At 41.1% G+C, this 20,583-nt stretch overlaps 1 protein-coding gene across 2 annotated transcripts; it reads right to left on the bottom strand.

Annotated features, from left to right (window-relative positions):
- Nucleotides 1-1,304: 1,304 nt before the first annotated feature.
- LOC101946646 (histone-lysine N-methyltransferase SETMAR) lies at nt 1,305-13,880 on the bottom strand. Of its 2 annotated transcripts, XM_065550833.1 has the most exons (3): nt 13,612-13,880; nt 8,040-8,253; nt 1,305-4,437 (listed from the first exon to the last, which is right to left on the bottom strand). In XM_065550833.1, the coding sequence occupies exons 1-3, from the start codon at nt 13,804-13,806 to the stop codon at nt 4,328-4,330; spliced, it is 519 nt and encodes a 172-aa protein (XP_065406905.1). In that variant the 5' UTR covers nt 13,807-13,880; the 3' UTR covers nt 1,305-4,327. The 2 variants fall into 2 exon arrangements, with proteins under 2 accessions (XP_065406905.1, XP_065406904.1); XM_065550832.1 differs by lacking the exon at nt 1,305-4,437 and having other exon boundaries at nt 4,483-8,253; nt 13,612-13,871.
- Nucleotides 13,881-20,583: the final 6,703 nt, after the last annotated feature.

The following is a 20,583-nucleotide window of genomic DNA, read 5'->3' as shown; positions in this document are numbered from 1 at the left end:
AATCCTAGGAGGAACAGGCTCTATTTGGACAGATTGATACGATTTATAACACAAAGTCTTCAGAAATCTTACTTATTGGATATTTACTATTTGAAAACCTTACATGCAATTCATAGGATTAGACTGAAAACTCTGTAGCCGTTAAGTAGAGATGCAGTTGAGGGAGAATGCACTTTAATCTTTTTTCAGTCTTTTTCGAGAGAGAGAGAGAGAGTGCATTCTAGTAGCCTTTATTTAATCAAGGAAGGCAGCTGCAGTGCTGTGGTACAGCAAAGATCTATGTTTTTGTCACTTAACACTTACTTGTCATAAAAGTTATTGGGACCAAATGCCAATGTACTACTTTGATAGTGGTCTAGCAAATTCTTTAGTTTTGAATCTTTTGAAAGTACAGTAACTCCTCGCTTCACGTTGTAGTTATGTTCCTGAAAAATGCGACTTCAAGCGAATCCAATTTCCCCATAAGAATTAATGTAAATGGGGGAGTTAGGTTCCAGGGAAATTTTTTTCACCAGACAAGAGACTATATGTTTAAAATTATACTATGTGTGTATATATAAATAGTTTAATACTGTACACAGCAATGATGATTGTGAAGCTTGGTTGAGGTGCTGGAGTTAGAGGGTGGGAATATTTTCCAGGGAATGCCTTACTGCTAAATGATGAACTAGCACTTGGCTGAGCCCTCAAGGGTTAACACATGGTTGTTAATGTAGCCTCACACTCTACAAGGCAGCACTAATGGAGGGAGGGGAGACAGCATGATAGACAAGAGCCACACACCGTGTGTGTGTGTGTGCGCGCGCGTGTGCATGCGCATTGCCCCTTTAAGTACCATGACGCCACTCTAAGTACATTGCCTTTTTAAGTAGATCAGCAAGTTGAGACTGCAGCTGTTGGCAGCAGGCTCCCTCCATCCTGAGCCCTGTTGTGTGTCTCTCTCTTCCCCCTCCCCCTGCCACCGCTCTACGGAGATGGGGTAGGCAGGACCAGGGGGGAGGGAGTCACCCTACATTAGCCCTCCTCCTTTCTCCCCTCTTCCTCCCTCCCCCTCCAAGCAAGCAGGAGGCTCCCGGGAGCAGCTCCAAGGCAGAGGGCAGGAGCAGCACATGGCGGCGGCGAGGGACAACTGAATTGCTGGCAATTGATAGTCTGCTCGGCGGCTGCCACATAGGGAACTTAGAGGAGCAGGGAGCTGATGGGGGGGGGGGCGCACGGGGAGGCTGCCAGTCCACCCTGGTTCCAAGCCCCCACCAGCTAGCACCACCGGCCTGCTCTTTCTCCAAGCAGTGGACAAAGCAGGCGGCTGCCAAACAATGTTGTAAGGGAACATTGCGCAACTTTAAACGAGCATGTTCGCTAATTGATCCGCAACGTAACAATGAAACAACATTAACCGGAATGACTTTAAGTGAGGAGTTACTGTACATGTATCTCGAGTCTCTGGGTCACTCTTACCAGAAACAAAGATCAACTGTCCAGGACTAAAAGAGGAAAAAAAATACAATTACATGCAGATACAAGACTCAGCCATGTGCTCTAGTTCAGTGCCAATAATGCAGATTTGAGATGGCAGTAACGCATTTTGAATTTACACTTTCCCAAGTATTTGGAGCCTTGCCAAATATATTCACAACAAGAGAATAATTGGAAACCGTGCAATTGATCTTGAAAGCCCATCTAATCTTAAGGGATGAAAATACAGTGCTTTCAGAATATTATAGAAGTTGTTTACAGTGAGGAAGAGGAGGTAGATTGGACTTTCTTTTAATTTGGATGTTCAAATATACCAGCTAAAAGTGATAGGCATGGTGCCATTTTAGGAGAAAAAGAAAGACTTCTCTGCACCAAAAAGTAGAGCTTGAAGTCTTATTAAGTGCTGTGGTTTTTTTTTTAATATTTAGATGAAACCATATTACAGACGAGGATACAGAATCTGTGGAACTTCTCCTGAGATGTAGATTTTTCCTAAGAGAAATCCAAACCTTATTCAACTAAGAGATTAAGGTATTCATCACTGTTACCAGAGTGCCAGTCATGAGCAAAACCATAAGCTCAAAATCTAAGAACAGAGCTTTTAGGGTTAACACACCTATAGAAATGACAAAAGTGAATCATTAGATATGATCTCCAATCTAGCTTCAGTTGTAATTCTAATCACCTGTAAAACCCACTTAAGTCATTCTCCACAACCAAAGTTGGGAGATATGCTTATAGAATAGGGTGAGACTAAGGTGAAAATCCAGCAGTGAAATGTGTGTGAAGACAGTCCAGCAAAGAGCAATTAAATTTCCTTGGCCCCTCATCAGCATCAAGTAATGATTCAGTTCCAAAACAAAGTCCTCATCATAAGAAAAATAAAGCATCACTGTTGGTTTATGGAAGTTAATGTATCTGTCCTCAGATAGGTAGCTTGTAGTACATGTACTATGCACAAATGTTATGACTATAGGCTGTCAAATTGTGGAGAGGAAACACACCCAGGGCTAGTTGAGCATGCACAGAGCATTTAGTTTACTGCTTAATATGTTCATGAATTACATCAAAGCCTTATCTACATCTTTCTTCTTGAAGGTGGGGAAAACTCAAAATGAAATGCCTTCTGTTTTAAAGCATCCATGCCCCCGTTAATTTCATCTTATTTAGCAAGTAATATATCTGATAGACAACATTACAGAAAGCCAATCTGATCAAGGAGAGCAATCTACATATTTTCCATAACAGCAGCTTTATACATCAATCCTCAACTGTATGGAAAATAAACTAGAGTGATTAGTTCATATTACTAGACTGTTGGCTGCCTGTGTACACACAGTTCCCCACAAAACAGAAAAGCTCTACTATGCTTACAACGACCTTTTTTTTTTTTTTTTTTTTTTTTTTAATTGGGAAGTGGTCCCCTCCCAGAAAAGGATTATTAGCTAAAGTAATGGGATCTAATGCTGATAAGGAAAAACAATAGAGACATGTAACAAATAAAATGAAAGGACACTTCCTCTGTCTGCTATATCACATTTACTGAACCAGTGCTCTGAAACAGGCAGTGGTTGCACTGTTATGATAAGATTAGGCAGCTCCTTAATCTTTCCGTTGTGGCACATGGTTTTCCCAAACTTGGCCTGCCAAGTAAGACAGCAATGTGCAAAAGCAAATACACCCCTTGCCACACACACAAACACATGCCGACTGTATGGGAACTATAGCAACACCCTTGTATGTTTTGTTTCATTGTCTTGGATGCAGCTAGCCAAGAGAGCCAGTAGTGGCTACTGAATGGGAAAAATGATCACATTGTTTCTCATTTGTGCAGTGTTTCTTCTGTTTGGGGCCTGACTTCTGGCACTAGGGTGCTCTCTGGCAACACTTGAAGCCTTACGCTTGGGTATCCTTGGCTGAAAGGCACTTTAGAAATGCAAAAATATGTTCATTCAACTCCTAGTGAGGATAGAAGATACATTCATGTCACTTACAGCTACACTAATAAAACTTATGATTTGGGGACTTTATTTTTAATATTGTTTAAAAAGTTGAAACAATATAATACCAATAGGCTCCTTTGGCCTTAGGCATTCAATTTTTTTTAATCCTACATCGTCTGGGATGTCTTCTGTGCATTACTCCAAACTTTGCATAAAAATGTGATCCTAGCACAAGATCTAATTGTCTTTCTTTGACAGAAGTGAAATTGTAGGTGGCTTGATTTGGGCTTTAGGGAGGGTGTGGGTTGTCAAAATGGGAAACTAGGGAAAGACTGGCATCTCAATAACAGTGAGCAAAACCTAAGCTCTTCCCTTTCCAAGATGGGTGGATGAGATACTCCTTTTGCAAACTAACAGCTGGAAAACAGTGAAGGTGCATTTTGTCACTGGAGGTGCTATTTGGCCAACACCCTTCAGAAAAACAAGGGTAGCAAATTAGAATGTGTATTTAAATTAACTGTTTAGGTGCTGACTGCTCCAACAGGACAAATAGTATGATTGGAAATACATACTTCTTACAAACTTAAAAGTACAATAGTGTCTCACTCAGCAGCATGGGACATAAAAACAAAAAATTAAACAGACACAGAACTACCTTTTAATAACATCTACTCTTAGTGTTCTTTCCTTAAGTGTTTGACATAAGTGGCCCCCTCACTGGTTGTTTCTCAAATGTCCAGGACTTACAGGAACAGATTGTGAAGGGTGTTGTCACTGACCATCTTTTCCAGTTAGAAAAGTAGCAGCATGTGGAACTGGAACTAGTTTCATAGAATTGTATTCCTTATCCTACTGTGAAATGTTTGCATGGTGTGGAACCATTCACGCCATCCTCTTACTGCTGAAAATCAAAATTTGAATGTGCAATATTGCTTCTGAGTCACTGCAGTAAACAGTAGCCACTTTGCTGAAGGTGCTCCACCATTGCAATACTTTACCAGCAAATACTCCAAAGTACCTGAATAAAGCAAATTTGTTTACAAAGTTAGTGGACAGACATGTACGTTTTGAACACTTTGTGATATTTAATAAACACAGTGTACAGTGAATTATGATAACATGAGTTACTCAGTAAGTTGAACAAGACAGTAAGTGAGCCACAGAGTACATATAGTATTACAGAAAGCATACATTGAAATAATTTTTATGGACTGAATGGATCTTTCTGTGTTGTAAAATGCAGGTTTAGATTTTTTTTTTTAATTATAATTAAATTTGATCCACTAGCAACTGACCCATCCATCCTGGTCTCAGAAACTGACTTTAATTGATTAATCAATGTTGTACCACCTCACCACCCAACAGCATGACAAAACATTAAAAATTAGCTAGTCCAGCAGTCAGAACTAAGCAATGCATAGATGAATCTACTTGCTTTTCAAATTTTACCGCAAAGGTAGTGTCTGTTTCCCAGTGGTATGATCTTAGGGGGGAAACACTGGAAACTGGGGGTAGAAGATAGTAGAGGAACACTAAATCTTTAAACTAGCCCGACTGAAACAGACTGGACTTAAAGCATGCTACAACCGAAGACTGTATGGAATTACAGGAAAGGAGTGAGAGACCCTTTTCCTTTTCTAAACTAGGGTATGTGAGTAACTCTACCCCGATTGGGGCCTAACTGCCGAAAAGGAACAAAGTATGGTCTTTTCCTGGGCTCTAAAACATCTTCCATGTTCTACATTTTCAACCCTTCCATCTGCAATGTCCAGTTAAGATCAGTTTTAGGATGGGGCGAGAGTGGTTCTTTTGTGCAGATGCCTCATGCATAAAAATGTTAATCTCAAAATTAAAGAACTAGATGTGATAGAAATTCAATTGGAATATCCCGCTTACTTACAGTAAGATTCCCTCTGCCCCCGCGCCCCCCAAAATGGAAGTGCTAAGTGATTGTGCATTTCATCTCCTGGGATAGGTGAGTTGGTTGCCACCTTTTCAGCCCTTTACTTATTCAGGACAGCAACAAATAGGAAGTTTCTCTTACGTAGATCTCCACCATACACCGCTAGCAGAAGCAATCATTTCTAAGGGAGAAAGAGAGGAGGTACTCGGACACCATCAAATGGTTATGGACTGATGAAAATCAGTAATAGCACTAGTGGATTTTTTTTGTGACAGTCACTTGTCCACAACAACTGGCCTAAAACTAGCAACTTTCTTAACTCGTACTGCTAAACATTTTGTAGTTTTTAGCTGGAAAGTGTAGCCATTACTTTATGTATCTTCTAAGCACCACTATCCCTCCTATCTGCAATGGCAAAACTCTGTTTCCCTGTTCCTTATAACCAGAGGCAGAAATCAATTTGGTTTGAGAGGGAAAAAAAGGCTAACAATAAAACATCTGACTGCATAAAAAGTGCTTGAAAGGACTAATATTAAACAAAACAAACCCCCCTCTTCTCTCTACCATCTGTTTAACAGTGCAGAAACAGATGCTTGTTCGTAAAGGTGTTGTATATTAGCATCTACCACTTCCATCTGTTTTGCCAGACACACAGGTAGTGTATTGTGCTACTCTGCAGAATGGAATTTGGATTTTCTGCCCACTCCCTCAGTTATTTTGCCAACATCAGTTGGAAGCATCACTGAGGCGATGCGTGCTATTTCGAAGGGATGACTATACATCTATATTGGTGCCCTCTTGTGGCTAACTGAGCCTATGCCTTGAGATGGAGCCAATTCAGAAAAAAAATTAAAATGATCACAGAGAAGGCCTGGGGTACAGAGTCCATTTCAGGGAACAGAGGAGAAAATGCAACGTCAAGTGTTCATGGAACAGAATTAGCTCCCTACCCAGTTACAGTCAAGAGGGGAAGTAGGAAGAGCTGGCAAAAGATGGGGAGGAGGGAATGCATTTTACTTAATATTTTTCTGTAAAAGTTGGTCATGAAATAGGAGGGGCTCAGCTATAGCTATAAGTGAGTCCTAATTTTCAGACAGGCTGGACAAACAAGGAATTCATGTTTTAAATAGTTTTAGTTTGCAGGAGCTATTAATGCACACAGTTTAAAAAAACAAAAACGGGTGCCACCTTTGTAAATGCCACTGTTAATTTGCACCTGTCACCTTGATTTTTTCCTCAAGCTTTAATTCTCAAGTGATTTTTTCCCTTATCTAACTCATCTCCCCAAATTTCCACTTTTCTGCACCTACCATTCTAATTCAATCTGTTTCTATATACCTCACTGTTCACTGAAACAGGCCTTATCAAAATCTTTGAGCTATGGCAAGTTATCCTAAGCTTTCTTGTTTTAACAGGAAAAGGTTAGCTGTGGCAGTAGGTCACCCGTTTAGCTATCTCTTGTATCATCCACCTGGAATCAAGTTGAGAGTACAGGAGATTGTTCAGTGTGTTATTTGAGGATATTGTCAGGAACTCTGTCTTGGCTTTTGTGCAAGGCTGGCTCTAACAGTCAGAGCAATAAGGCAGATTGCAATCTCCTCTCCTGAAAACAGCATTTTCCCCTTTTGAATATACTATCTAACATACTCATCTGCAGCACTTTACACCTGCCTTAGCTTCTGTTTATTTTGCACCATCAGTGCCTCTGCTTTGACTTCTCCTTCACCTATGTGTTAAGTATTAACCCTTACTGAGATGTAAGGTTATGGGTTCAGTGTCCTGAGCATACTGTGAAATGTACAGATGAAGGCCAAATGCCTCTAACTGTGTAAGATTATAGTGTACATAACAATTACTTCCTACCCTTTGCCTGTAGTCCTAATTAGTCATTTAACTTTTCACTTGAAGCTAAGTGGAATGGCATTTCCCATTTCCCCCTCCCACATCATGCCATTATACTTCTATCCTTGCTGTTGGTGTGTGTATATGTGGGATGGGGGACCTATGGTTATTTTTTTGGGTGGCGGGGCAAAGGCATCTCATTCAATTTTTGTCTAGGCACATCTGACAATAGATGCTATATTCACTGATGTCAATCTTTTTGAATCCCTATGCACAACTGTTTCCTTGAGAAACTTTGCCAAAAGTTTGTTTGCCTGGTGTATAGCACAGAGAGCTATCATACGGTAAAAACCCAACACATGATTTAGCACCACAGTAACAAGGTTTTTTCATTACATCATCTTCCTCCAACATTTCCTGCTCTCTTTTGATTAGCGGTACGTTAAGAAATCTTCCAGAATAATCATATGAAAGTTCTTCTCCAGCAGAGATAGCAGCAGCAGCAGCAAAAAGTGCCAGTTTGGGCACCAGTGAGTCAATTCGGACAGGAACCATAAATAAATTTGGCTCACAAGAATGGTTCAGGAACCTGCCTACATTTCCTGTATTCATAGGATCAACAAATGTCTCTATGATCTGTCCATCATACAAGTGTTCCCTCACAGCTATAATATAGTTTGAATCCTCTGGTGTCTGTGCCTGTATTCTTCTACATGCCTCACGGAAGCATAGAACTTCACCAGCATATTCACACACAAATCTTCCTTTAGGTATGAACTCCAGTGTGCGGAGACCCCATCCCTTCTTAACAGTCTTGAACACCTCAAGTCTGAATTGTAAACCCCTCTGAATAACCCTGTTTTGACAGAACTCACCACAACGGCACATGGCATTGCATTCAAAAATAGGCCTAGTATAGTCCACTTCACTTCCTATGTATTTGATGCATGAACTGTTATAGTTTTCACCATGGCGAAGACACGAACAAGTGTTGGCCACGCAGGAAGCAGTAATACAATTACATCCTGGAAAAGTGATTTCAGAAGGGTCAGTGTCTTCTCCTGCTCCTGCCACGTGCTCTGGGCTATACTGCAAAGAGATGATCACAAATTAAAATCATTTTGATAACTATACTCCCCTTCACAGAGACAAGCACAACTTTTCTCATTTAAAATAGAGGGGACAGATTTTCAAAAGAACTCGACCTCCAGGAGCTTCCAGTGAAACTAATGGATAGTGGACACTTTTGAAAACCTGGCCCCCCAAAAAGCCCATACTAATCAGGTCACTACAATATTGCATTCTTGAGATCTGTGTCCTGTAAAGACAGGGGGGAAAAATTAATACACCTTATTTTTTTGTTTAACGTCTCCCAGGTGCCTAATAGGGATAACTGCCTTTCAAATGATCACTGTTCTTCAAGCATCTGGTTTGCAAATTAATAGCTCCTAGAATCTTTTCACATTTCGTCTTTACAGAGGCAAACTGTTTCAAAGTTTTGCCATTTAAAGTTAGAAACCAAAAGCTCTTTTATCTATGCTGATAAATGGTGATGATGGGTCTGTTGTGAAAGCAGAAATGTGTTCTGGTTTAGTTTCAGTACTCAGCTGCATCTGTGCAATTCCTAACAATAGCATTACCGGTTATTGTATTTTTATGTGTCTTTTTAAAAAAGTGAACATGACATGAAAGAAGTAATTAACAGTGCTGGAGCAGTAAGTCCTTGATCATGGAACAGATGCAGTGACAACGCTGGCTTCCCTTACACTGCCCCACCACTGTATCTCAACCCTGGCCCAACAGAACCCAGTCCTCTCAGAATAAGAAGGCAATTCAGTCTCCATCATCTTTCATTTCTTGGCCTATCAATAGGGCCCTACCAAATTCACAGTCCACATTGGTCAATTTCACCGTCACAGGATTTTTAAAATTGGAAATTTCATGGTGTTATAATTGTAGGGGTCCTGACCCATAAAGGAGTTGTAGAGGGGGTCACGGTACTGCTGCCCTTATTTCTGAATGGCTGCTGGTGGAGGCTCTGCCTTCAGAGCAGCTGGAAAGCAGCGGCTGCTGGCCAGAAACCCAGCTCTGAAGGCAAGGCCACTGCCAGCAGCAGCACAGAAGTAAGGATGGCCTGGTATGGCATTGCTACCTTTACTTCTGCACTGCTGCCTGCAGAAGTGGGCTCTCAGTCAGCAGCCGCCACTCTCCAGCCACCCATCTCTGAAGGCAGCTCAAAAGTAAGGGTAGCAGTACTGCGACCCCCCTAAAATAACCTTGTGACCCCCCTGCAATTCCCTTTTGGGTAAGGATCCCCAATTGGAGAAATGCTGGTCTCCCCTGTGAAATCTGTATAGAAAAGCACACTAAAGACCAGATTTCACAGTCCGTGACGCATTTTTCATGGCCAGGAATTTGGTAGGGCCCTACCTTTCAGATAAGACTGCCCACAGGGAGACAATTGTGATGTAGACTTCGAAATGGATCCAGAAAAATCTCTTCCTGGATATATGCCAAAATCTGGAAACAATTACTTTTTTAAAAAAACTTGAAGATGGGTGTCTAGGTGAATTAGCTAGGAGAGGCGGGGGTGGGCAATTAAAAACAGCTTTATATTTTTTCATTCTAATTCTTATTTGCTAATTATGTAGATGAATGCTTTTGAAACCAATTTTTAAAATGCAAATCCTAGTCCACATGGATTTAAGGAGAATGTGCAGAGTGCTACATTAATTATTTAATTCCTAAAAACAGCCCACTGGATAAACTAGAGATGAATTCTCACCAGCCCCCACAAAACTAATGCATCTAATTGTATCTAGAGTGACCAGACATGAGTTAATTATTTTGAGCAACAAAAGAATCCTTTAAAATAGAAAAGGCATGCAATATGCTACTATTTATTTACATAATAGACAGAAAGACAAGCAGATGGTGATGTTAATTTCCTAGTTAATCTACACATATAAATCATTGTGAGATTGAGTAAATTATTTAAACAGCATTACTATTTTATCAAACAAATACCTCTTAGGCCAATTCAAAAGCTCTCCTGTGAGAACTGTGTTTGACTTTGAAAATAATTTCTAGCCATCATTTTTATTTTTAATAGTCATCATCCAAAAAGCTTTACATTTTGAGATGGTAGATACACCTCTACCCCGATATAACGCAACCCGATATAACATGAATTCGGATATAATGCAGTAAAGCAGCACACCGGGGGGGCGGGGCTGCGCGCTCTGGCAGATCAAAGCAAGTTCAATATAACGCAGTTTCACCTATAACACGGTAAGATTTTTTGGCTCCCGAGGACAGCGTTATATCGGGGTAGAGGTGTATCTTGTTACATTGAGACCTGGTCCTAGTGATTTAATTGTCACAAGAGGAAAGTCTGTGGCAGAGGCAGGTATCTAAGTGTTCAGAACTGTATAGTGATGCATCTGCAGAGAACAAAAATGAGTTGGTGATTGCATTTCAACCTGGTTACTACTGAAGGAAGGGATCTGGTTTAGTTCAGACAACACAAAGCTGGAATTCACGCTTTCAAAATTACGCAAATGCCCCTGGCAGGCCCAAGTTCACATCAGAGTGAATATTCATATGATGAAGGAAGGTGGTCAAAACTTTGCTAAAGTTTGGAGTCAAACTATAGATATTTATAACAAGATACTCCAGAGGCATGTTTGTTTTCTTTACAATGTTCCATTTGAAGGAGGGGAGGGGAGCTTATTATCCAGAAACCTGAAGTACATACTGTGATTAAAACATTACCGTGGCCTGTTACGTTAAATTCTGGATGCTCAGGAGCATACCAGTTCATTCAGAGGTTTATTTTTCCTCAATTAGCAGCTTGCTCAGCCTCTTGTATTTAAATCAGAGCAAGTCTGAATCTTTCTAACATTCACTTATCTGTGATATTCCCTTATACACTAACTAGAAGTTTCTTTATTTCCCTAAAATTTCACAAGCCCACATCATTTAACATGAATGTTAATGTTTAGTCCAATACACGGCTCCACTTTCATTAGGGGATTACAGGTTCTTAAATCCTATGAATCCACCACTTAATCAAAACCTAACTAGCCAAACACCTCTGGGGAATTTGTTTTTAAGTCTCTATAAATAGTTTAGAGAAGAGATTGGATACATTAGGAGTTGGATCAGTTCATCCTTAGGATGAAAAGTGACTGTTAATGTTTCAAAACTTTCATATATTTTATTGTCTTAAACACCTCACACAGTATGGCACTCTAAAGTGCCAGTCAAGTTCTTTCTTTGATTCTGTTTTACTGAAGAAAAGCTATAATCCCTGCTAGCAATGCACGTGTTTTAATGGTTGGGCTATAAATTAACCTATGGCAATATATTTTATTTCTGGAGACCAGCAGGTGAGATATGGCTTTAAGATTAAAATCTGTAAAAACCGTCAGCAAGGGAAAAGGAGGTAGTACAATTGAAAACGTTTTAGAGAGAAGAGCTTTTCCATTAAGATCTGGGATGTTTCCTTTAAAAAAATTGTGCAAAATGTAATTTTTAACCTGAGACCAGCTGAAATTAGTGCTTTGATTCCCCATTAATCTATAAAAAGATAGCAGAAAAAAGATATACTAACGTTACTTTTTTAAAAGTAATGTTTGTTTCAACTATTTGCTTATTTACTGAGTCTTCCAGGTACAGGCTGTAAATCATGCTCTCTCGTGCCCTTTTTTTTTTTTTTTTTTAAATGGCCAAGTGGCTGCTGAAAAGCAAAATAATGTAAATAGGTAAAAACACATGAGCAGGGCATCCAAATAGAGAATATTTTAAAATACATGTACTCAGCTCCATTCTACCTATTTTAAAATCTTTTTGAAAATCTTTTTTGAACAGAAGTGGAAGAGCCAACCATGTTGGCAGGGTTTTATTTTTCCAAGTTACTGGAAAATCAAACCATTCTATTCCTAGATATAAGATGTTGGAGCCTGGCTGGTCTCAGGATATTACAAACACAAGGTGCGTGGGTAATATCTTTTACTGGACAACTTCTTGAAGTTGTCCAATAAATGATAGCACTCACCCACCCTGTATCTCTAGAGATAAGTGAGGATTTTCTAAGCCCTGATTTGTTTCAGAAGGGACACATTAGAATGTTTACCCGTTCAGGGCCCCTATCCTACAACTACATGCACACAGTTCCCTACTAATAATAACCACATCCTGCCTGAGGATGCCAACGGGAATCTGGGTATAAAGTTTCAGGATTGAGGCAAACAATCAGGGCCGGCTCCAGCCACCAGCTTAACAAGCAGGTGCTTGGGGCGGCCAAGGGAGAGGGTTTCAGGGTAGCAGCTGTGTTAGTCTGTATCCTCAAAAAGAACAGGAGTACTTGTGGCACCTTAGAGACTAACAAATTTATTAGAGCATAAGCTTTCGTGGGTTACAACCCACTTCTTCGGATGCATATAGAGTGTTATGTTTCACTCTATATGCATCCGAAGAAGTGGGTTGTAGCCCACGAAAGCTTATGCTCTAATAAATTTGTTAGTCTCTAAGGTGCCACAAGTACTCCTGTTCTTTTTTCAAGGGAGAGGGGCGGCACCTGCGGCAATACAGGGGCGGCAGGTCCCTCACTCCCTCTAGGAGCAAAGGACCTGCCGCCACCGATAGCGGCTTTTTTTTTTTTTTTTTTTTCCAATTGCCGCCGCCGATCTCGGCTTTTTTTTTTTTTTTTTTTTTGCTTGGGGCAGCAGAAATGCTGGAGCAGGCCCTGCAAACAATCAGAACTTCCTTTGCACCTATTAAAGATTTATGGAACACGGAAATGGCACCTGTTTGTACAAGCACCATTTTATACCCTGCTTTCAAAGTTAAACGTGTATTTCCCTCACCCCAGCCAGGGAACGCATCTGTTTAATCTGATGCAGTTTGTGTGTGCGTGTGTTTGGTTATTTGTTTTTAGTACCAGCTGAACTTTCCTGCAAGGAGAGGGCTCTAGGCGAAGACCATAGTGCCCTCTAATGCCATACAGCATATACTGCAGGAGGGGACTGGAACAAGACACCGCAGATCACACGGCCCAAGCGTGCTCACCAAGTACTCTAGCAGCACGCAGTGAAACATTCGGGCGAGCCCCGAGCTCGTTTCTGTGCATTCAGATTTGACAGCGTGGGGCGAGACCAGCAGGGCCCTGCTCGTCCCAGCCACGGATCCTACCCCTGCACCTAGAGGGCTGGGCTCGTGGCTCCCCGCCCAGCGAGCCTGCAGGGCCAGAGCTCGGCCATAGGCACCAGCGAGCCGGGCCGCCTCTGAATCGGCAGCGGCGCTTCAGGCGCGCTCGGCTCCCAGGGGGATGCTCTGGACCCGCGCGTCCCAGGCCGACGCTCCTCGGTCTCTCAGGCGCGGCAGCTGCTTCCCCAGCCGCGGAGGCCTGCTCCTGCTCTGTGCCGGGCCGCAGCCGCCGCCTACCTGGAAGGCCGGGGGTTCCTCGGACGGCGGCCACACCGACACGGGTAGGCTCTCCAGCCCCCGGCTCAGGTCCCGCTCCCGCGCGCGGGGAATCACCGCCATGCTTCCCTCCGCCAGCCGGGGCCTGGGCCTGGCTACCGTCGCCATGGCAACAAACCCCACTTCCCTCCACTCGGATTGGCTCCCAAGCGACATGTCCTTGTGTGATTGGACGAGATGAATGACATCACAGGCGGAGACCCGGACGTGTGCGTTCTCTTAAAGGGACCACAGGTGGGGAGCTAGACCGTGGGAGAGGGACCTTCCATCTGACCCACACAGGAAGAGATTTTTGTGTGCGTGTGAGACACCGACACACATATGATGGCATTTTGTGTGAGACACAGGCATTCTCTCAGACACTGTGTGTGTGACAGAGACTCACCCACACAGTGACATTGTGTGTGTCAGATAGACAGACTCTCTCTATTACACACACAATGACATTGTGCGTGTCAGACAGACACAGACACTCTCTCACACACAGGCGATGACATTGTGTGTGTTGCCCCAGCACAATCTGACAGGGTGCTGTTGCACCCTGACGTAGTACTATTATTTTTGTTATGTCCCCTTCTTCTCCCAGGCCCTATGAGGCTTTGTGAAATGACTGTATTTGTAAAGCATCTCAAGGAATCCAGCTGAGAGAGGCCACGTACTGTTACATCCACACAGCGTCCGATTGTGCCATGTCATGGGGACCTAAGCACTGGGACAGAGTGATGCGCCATTTGATCTCTGAGGGCAAATTGCTATAGATGGCCCTCTCATTAGCACACTGGGCAGAGGAGCAGTGAGTGGCCATGGAACCAGAATTATCCCTCCACGCACTCAGGTCAAGGTTGGAGCACTTTGAGAAGGCTGCTGTCCTGTACTGTTGCACCTTGACATTGTTGCTATCCTGTTGCACCTAGTTGTGCAGATAAAAGCAAGCCTTGCTCTTGCAACTCCCTCCACATGGGCGATGACTGCACCTGCAGCTGCTTCAACTGCAGGGCTGAGTCCAAAGATCCAACAAGGCACTACCTTGTATAGGCACTACTGCTTATTGCTTCTTTGGTTTTATAAAATAGAATCTGTTGGAAATGCCACAGATTATTAGATGGGTTTTCCTAGAGCTAGTTGGGAAATGATTTTTTTCTACCACTATTTTCCACAGATTTTTTTTTTAATTTTCATTTTTTAATTGCATGTTCATAAAAACTGTAGGGAGCAGTAGGTAAGATTAAAAGAATGCTCTTGCATAAATAAAATGGTGAGCTCTCACTTCTGAGAAGAGAGATTTTTCTGTAAAAAGAGCATGCGGCGCGCACTTTTAAAAAAAACATACATCACATTTGGCTGGGTTATTTTCTCCATATAAGTTACAACCATTGGCTATTTTTAATTCAATCATATTTACCTGACATTCAACAAAATCTTTTACTACGGAATCTTTTTAAACTTTCTTATTGAAATGTCATTTGGAACTGCTGAATACTTTAAAACTTTCACTATGAAATTAAATCTCTCTTGCTTATTTTGAAGGTACAGATTTGTGAATGAGTTCTGGATGTTTAATTAGTGTTCTTGTCCCCCCATACAAACATTTTAAATTAACTTTTCTTACTTCTGTATTTGAACTGAGCTAATATATGTTTTTAAAATATCACTTCTGTGGTTGGATGTTCTTTGCTCTCTGTGGTTTTACATGAGAGATATGAGATCAAACTGGAAACTGTAGTTGTCATAATGTGATAACTCTTGACAACAACATTTACAGAAGAAACTAGCATATTTTAAAAAATTAAATTCAAGAGTACAAAGTAAGGGCCAATTCTTCTCCCTAGACTTACCAAAGTAAGGTTTCTATTTGAAGGAAGATAAGAACAGGAGGTGGAACCAGGCTCTCTCCTTGTCTGGGAAGCTTGACACGATTCTGCCAGTGCAAAGCTGCCCTGAAACTGGCTTAGCCAACTACAGGAGGATTACCCATGTGGCAAGATCATCAGGTGGAATAGAACATCTAAGGCTGGTCTTGCACCACCCTTCTTCTGTGGCCAGTATATGCAACAAGACTAAGAGAAGGGGACACTGGCTCAACTTCCCTGTATCCTGGTGATTCTTAGTAACTCTAATGGTCCCGTGGGTGGATCTCTGTTGGCTCATTCTCGTTAGCTGAGCCTGTGACAGATATTCATTCTAGTGCTATAGAATTAAAATTCTAAATTTCCTAGCCAGGCCTGAGCTCCTCAGTGGGCCTGCTACCCAGTGACCTATATATTTGAAAGCTAGGAAAATTATAATTTTAATTCTATAGCATTAGGATAAATAACATGAATAATGATTCCAGTACTGATCCTACTGATTTCAATTAGAGTGGTAATAGTCCTAGTCAGGATACTAGTGTGGTATAAGTATTGCAACAACTTTAGAAGCTTTTCACATCACCACATTATGTTCTACAAGAATTATCTCAGCCTATGCATCCAATTTTTGTAGAGCAGATTGGGCAAGAGTGCATCTGAGGCCTGTTTATGGAGATCTTACAGATTAGTAAGGTACATACAGTGGAGTGTGATATAGTAGTTGCTTGTAACATGCTGGAACAGCCTGTCCATCAAGGGTACCTTTCATATTAACTTCCTAGCTTGTCTGTGAGGCTTGCCCCTCTAATAAGATATTTCCTCTTAGCATATCTTTTGTGGCGGCTGGTCTGTTACATTTGGCAGAGAATATCTGCTGTGACTTATATGTGGCTTCTTTGCAACTACTTTTGGTGCTTGTATCTTCTTTTCTTCGCATTGGTAAGTGCTAATAACTCCTCTTGGCAGTTTCTCACAGTGGAGGCAGTAAATTTTGGTTTTTGCTCTACAGAGGAATATTTGTCTATTACATGAGTGGGTGGGTGAGGTTCTGTGGCCGGCAGTGTGCAGGAGGTCAGACTAGATGATCATGATGGTCCCTTCTGGCATTAAAGTCTATAAGTCTATGAGACCGTTAGGAGAAGTTTTTTTTTTCTTTCTGTTCTACACACACATATTTGGACCAAATGAGATATGTGTGGTGGTTGGCCTGAGATGGGTAGAAAGTGGTTCTTAAGTTTATTTAAACAGTAAAAGAAGAAAGAGTTGCCTTTTAATATTGGAAATTTATATAATGTCTGGTAGTTAGAAATGAAGGGGCTGCTCTAGATAGTAAGTAATAGGTAGAAAATGGGCATTGGTACAGTATTACAGTTAATGTGCAGAAACTTAATTTGTAAATGTTTTGCTTTCAAACATTTTTGTCCTTTTAAAAAAAACCTAATTCCATTACACAATTATAATTTTGTTTTCAGTTCATTGAGGCGTCTTTGTCACCACAGTGTTATTTCAGCTATGGTTCCTTGCGGGGAGAGGGGTTAATCTGGGAATTTCCTTTGTTTCTGTTTTACAAATTATGTGAAATACTGCTATAAGGAAATTAGATGTAGAGTGCTTGTTTTGTGGAACTTTATATTTGATTGGTTCAACTGGCAAAGCTTCTTAAGGATGTTTGGGTACGAAGCGGAGATGGAGAATAAGCACAAAAGTCATTACATCGTGCGGGAGAGGTCTCGAAATGATACCGGTGCTCTGACACTAAGGATATAGCTACACTAGAGCTGGCTACTCTTCCATTTTTAGTGCACTAGCTCGATCAGAGCTAGTGTGGTTATGTCTCCTCAAGTTGGAAATTATACCTTCTGGGTCCAGTGTAGACATATGATTGATACCTGATGGAGAGTGAAAGGGGAGGATGTGTATGGCTTTGTAAGGACAGAATCACAGCTACCATAGAGTGAGTGAGTGAGTGTGTGAGAGAGAGAGTTTGCATGGGATCTTGCTGAGAAATGAATGGGAAGGGGGTGGGGGGGAAATGCATGAATTTTACCATTCTGTAATATCCTCTACGGTTGTGACTCAAAAGATGTTTCTCTAACCTTTTAGTCTACCTCCCCCAGCCTTCTGTCACTCTGCCTCTCTTCCACTCCATTTTTCCTGCTTCCCTTTGCTCCCCCACCAAATCTCTCTTGCCTTCATTTACCTTGCACTCCATGCCTCCTAAGATCCCCATTGCCAGTGGCCTCTTACATAAAAAGAAACTGGAGCCCAGTTGCCTGGAGGGTGGAGCAGGGGGCGCGTCGGTTACATATATGTCACACTGAAGGCATAGTGTGATCTCTAAATCACCTAATTCTGACATGAATGTTAGGGAAATAAATCGGTACTACCGTATCTCCATATTTTGAAGAGATGATAATGGCAACAGCTTTAAGTACTTGCAGCAGGTCTCTTTTAAGATGTTTTTCAGCTCCAGCATCCCTCTCTTGAGAATGTTGCCAACTCTCATCCTTTTTGGATTCATTTACTCACCTTTTCCACACCTTCCATACTGGAGAGGTGGATCAGATTCCCAAGCTGGAAGTTTCATTGTAGAGTGATCACTGATATTAACTCCACTTCCTTTTTGTAGTTCAAGGACTTTTATTATTATCAAATGGACTTTTGGGTTAAGACAAATACAATTTGGCTGCTAACACCCAGCAACAGATGGATTTTTTTCCATTTGTTTAAATAACAAAAATGGTGAGTCATTATTCTTTTGCGCAAGAAACAGATTTGCTTGTAGCTATGGGGGAGAGGGTGTTAACAATTTGCACAGGAGCATGGAAAACCCTCTGTTCTCTCTTCCTCCTTCCCCCACATACTCATGTTATGCTGTCCCATACCCTGGGTTGAAGTCTTAAGTTGTCCAGAGTGGGTGAGAGGCTGAAAGAAGCATTTTAACTAATGTAAAACAGTTATTGACAGAAAGCACAGAATGGAGTTGAAGTGAAGAACTGAGTCTGAACTATGCATTGATGAGCCAAGGCTCCTGGTGCAATTACAGAATTATTTTATCAACAAGCCACCATGTTTTTAAAATGGGAGCAAATGTGCATATATGAGTGTGACGGTGCTGCCCGTGGGAACCCGCTGAGATCACTCCATCAGGGTGAACTGCAAACAAAATGGGGCAGACAAACCCCAAACGCTGGTGGTTATTCCAATACTTAGATTTACCAAGCCAGCAAAAAACAGCTTCTATAGTACCTCACTGATTACTCAGAAGTCCAAGCAACGCAGTTCCCTTAAAGTGCCCAGCCTCAGGCCTCCGTCCAGACACACCTGTCAGATATGATGATGATTACTGAAAATCTTATCTCATCATATAAAAGAAAAGGTTCTTCCAATCAGCCACATACCCAGGTTCAATTATAACTTAGATCTTACCCAAAATACAAGCTTATAGCCAATTCTTATTAACTAAGCTAAAATTTATTTTAAAAAAAGAGAGAGAGTGTTGGTTAAAAGATACATACAAACTTGAATTCAATTCTTGAGGTTCAGATACATTAGCAGAGGTGATCTTGTAGTTGACAAAAGTCCTTTTAGAAATAGTCCATAGGCTATAGTTCAATGTCCATATTCAGGGTGGCTCCAGTCAGTGACTGGGGATCTCAATCCTTATGGCTTAAGGTTTCCCCCTCTTGAAACCCAAAGCAGATCTGAGATGCAGCAGGATCATGTCCGAGGGTTCTTATACATTTCCAGCAGCCTTTCAGCCTGAGAAAAACAATAGGCTTAATTCTCCTTCCAAACATCCTGGCAATTAGCACAGGGTAATTTATCCATTAAACAGTTCAGATACAGGTTACCACAACCTTCAAAGAGACATATAGACAATAATACTATTTCACTCAAGTATCATTATAAATGTTAATATTCCTTTTTTGATCGTTGAATTTAAAACTATAGCAATAGACAAGACTTGTTTGCTTACATCACAAGCCCTGAGCAAACATCTACCCTTTTACCTCTAACAATGCAGACTTGCATTTCAAAGCTCTATTCATTTACATATCTTCCTAACCAGTCCTTACGGTTCACCCATGGGGGAGGTCAGTCTGAGTTAATTAACTCTTTCCGGCCCTGTCATCTTTCAATGAGATATTATATCATACTCATAACGTCACAATGAGCTACTGGATATATCTATATTTTGTTTTGCTTTTATATGTACATACATAGCTTTTTCATTTCTTCCTTACAAATAATCGCTTCCAGCTCCTTAATAAGTTTTGTGGCTTTTCTGTGCACGCTCTGCAATTTAATATCCTTCTGGTAATGAGGTATGAGGAGGTTAAATGCGTCTGGAATAGAGTTCAGCTTTTAACTGTCTTTCTCTCACTACATCACTGAGTTTCCATTGGCTAATATTTTACACTGTAACAAGGTTCTGCAGCTTAGGTACACTGGAATTTATGCTTGCAACCCATTACAGCCTGTGGCCCCTTTAAAACACAATTTCTGTAGGATTGTGTTTTCCTCTTTTTCCTCCAGTTTGTCATCTTTAAATTTTTTTCTACTGCCTTGCTTACAGTTCTCTCTTCTACTCCTTGCTCTGCTCTGCCATTCCTCCCGGTACAGCTTTTAATCTTGCTTTGAGATTTGACCTTGATTGCTGGATAATCATGTCCATTGGGTTAGTGTGCAGGTACTTTCTATCCCTCTGCCAATCTATTGTTCATCTATTTAGAATATTGATTGCTAGAGAGTGAAGTAGAAAAAAATCAATATCCCATTTAAAAAAAGTTTAGTGACAGCAGTGTTTTCAAGGCAAGTCAAATTCACAGAGTTAGTGTCCAAAAACTAAAAAATTTTTTCCATACAGACTATGCTGCATAGATAGATGAGAGATAAAAATATACACATACAGATTAGGACCTAATTTATTTGCATTCGTGATTGAAAGACCCCTTTTGAATGACTGAATCTAAAAAAGCAGCAGTAATACAAAATATACTTTGATTTACTCCTGTCAACTGTAGTTTAGTGTTGATTATCTATAATAGTATTCCATAGTATAATTGTAATTGTACTATAGTGT

Source organism: Chrysemys picta, chromosome 7 (assembly GCF_011386835.1).
Source record: "Chrysemys picta bellii isolate R12L10 chromosome 7, ASM1138683v2, whole genome shotgun sequence".
Taxonomy (NCBI): domain Eukaryota; kingdom Metazoa; phylum Chordata; order Testudines; family Emydidae; genus Chrysemys; species Chrysemys picta.
Note: the sequence above shows the minus strand (reverse complement) of the source record. Positions and strands in the feature narration are given on the sequence as shown.

What these genes read in the sequence shown, in the direction of transcription:
- LOC101946646 (XM_065550832.1), bottom strand. Translation starts at nt 13,806, where the DNA reads ATGTCGCTTGGGAGCCAATCCGAGTGGAGGGAAGTGGGGTTTGTTGCC. An exon ending in AGGAACCCCCGGCCTTCCAG is followed by an intron (nt 8,254 to 13,611) that starts GTAGGCGGCGGC and finishes ATCTCTTTGCAG; the next exon opens with TATAGCCCAGAGCACGTGGC.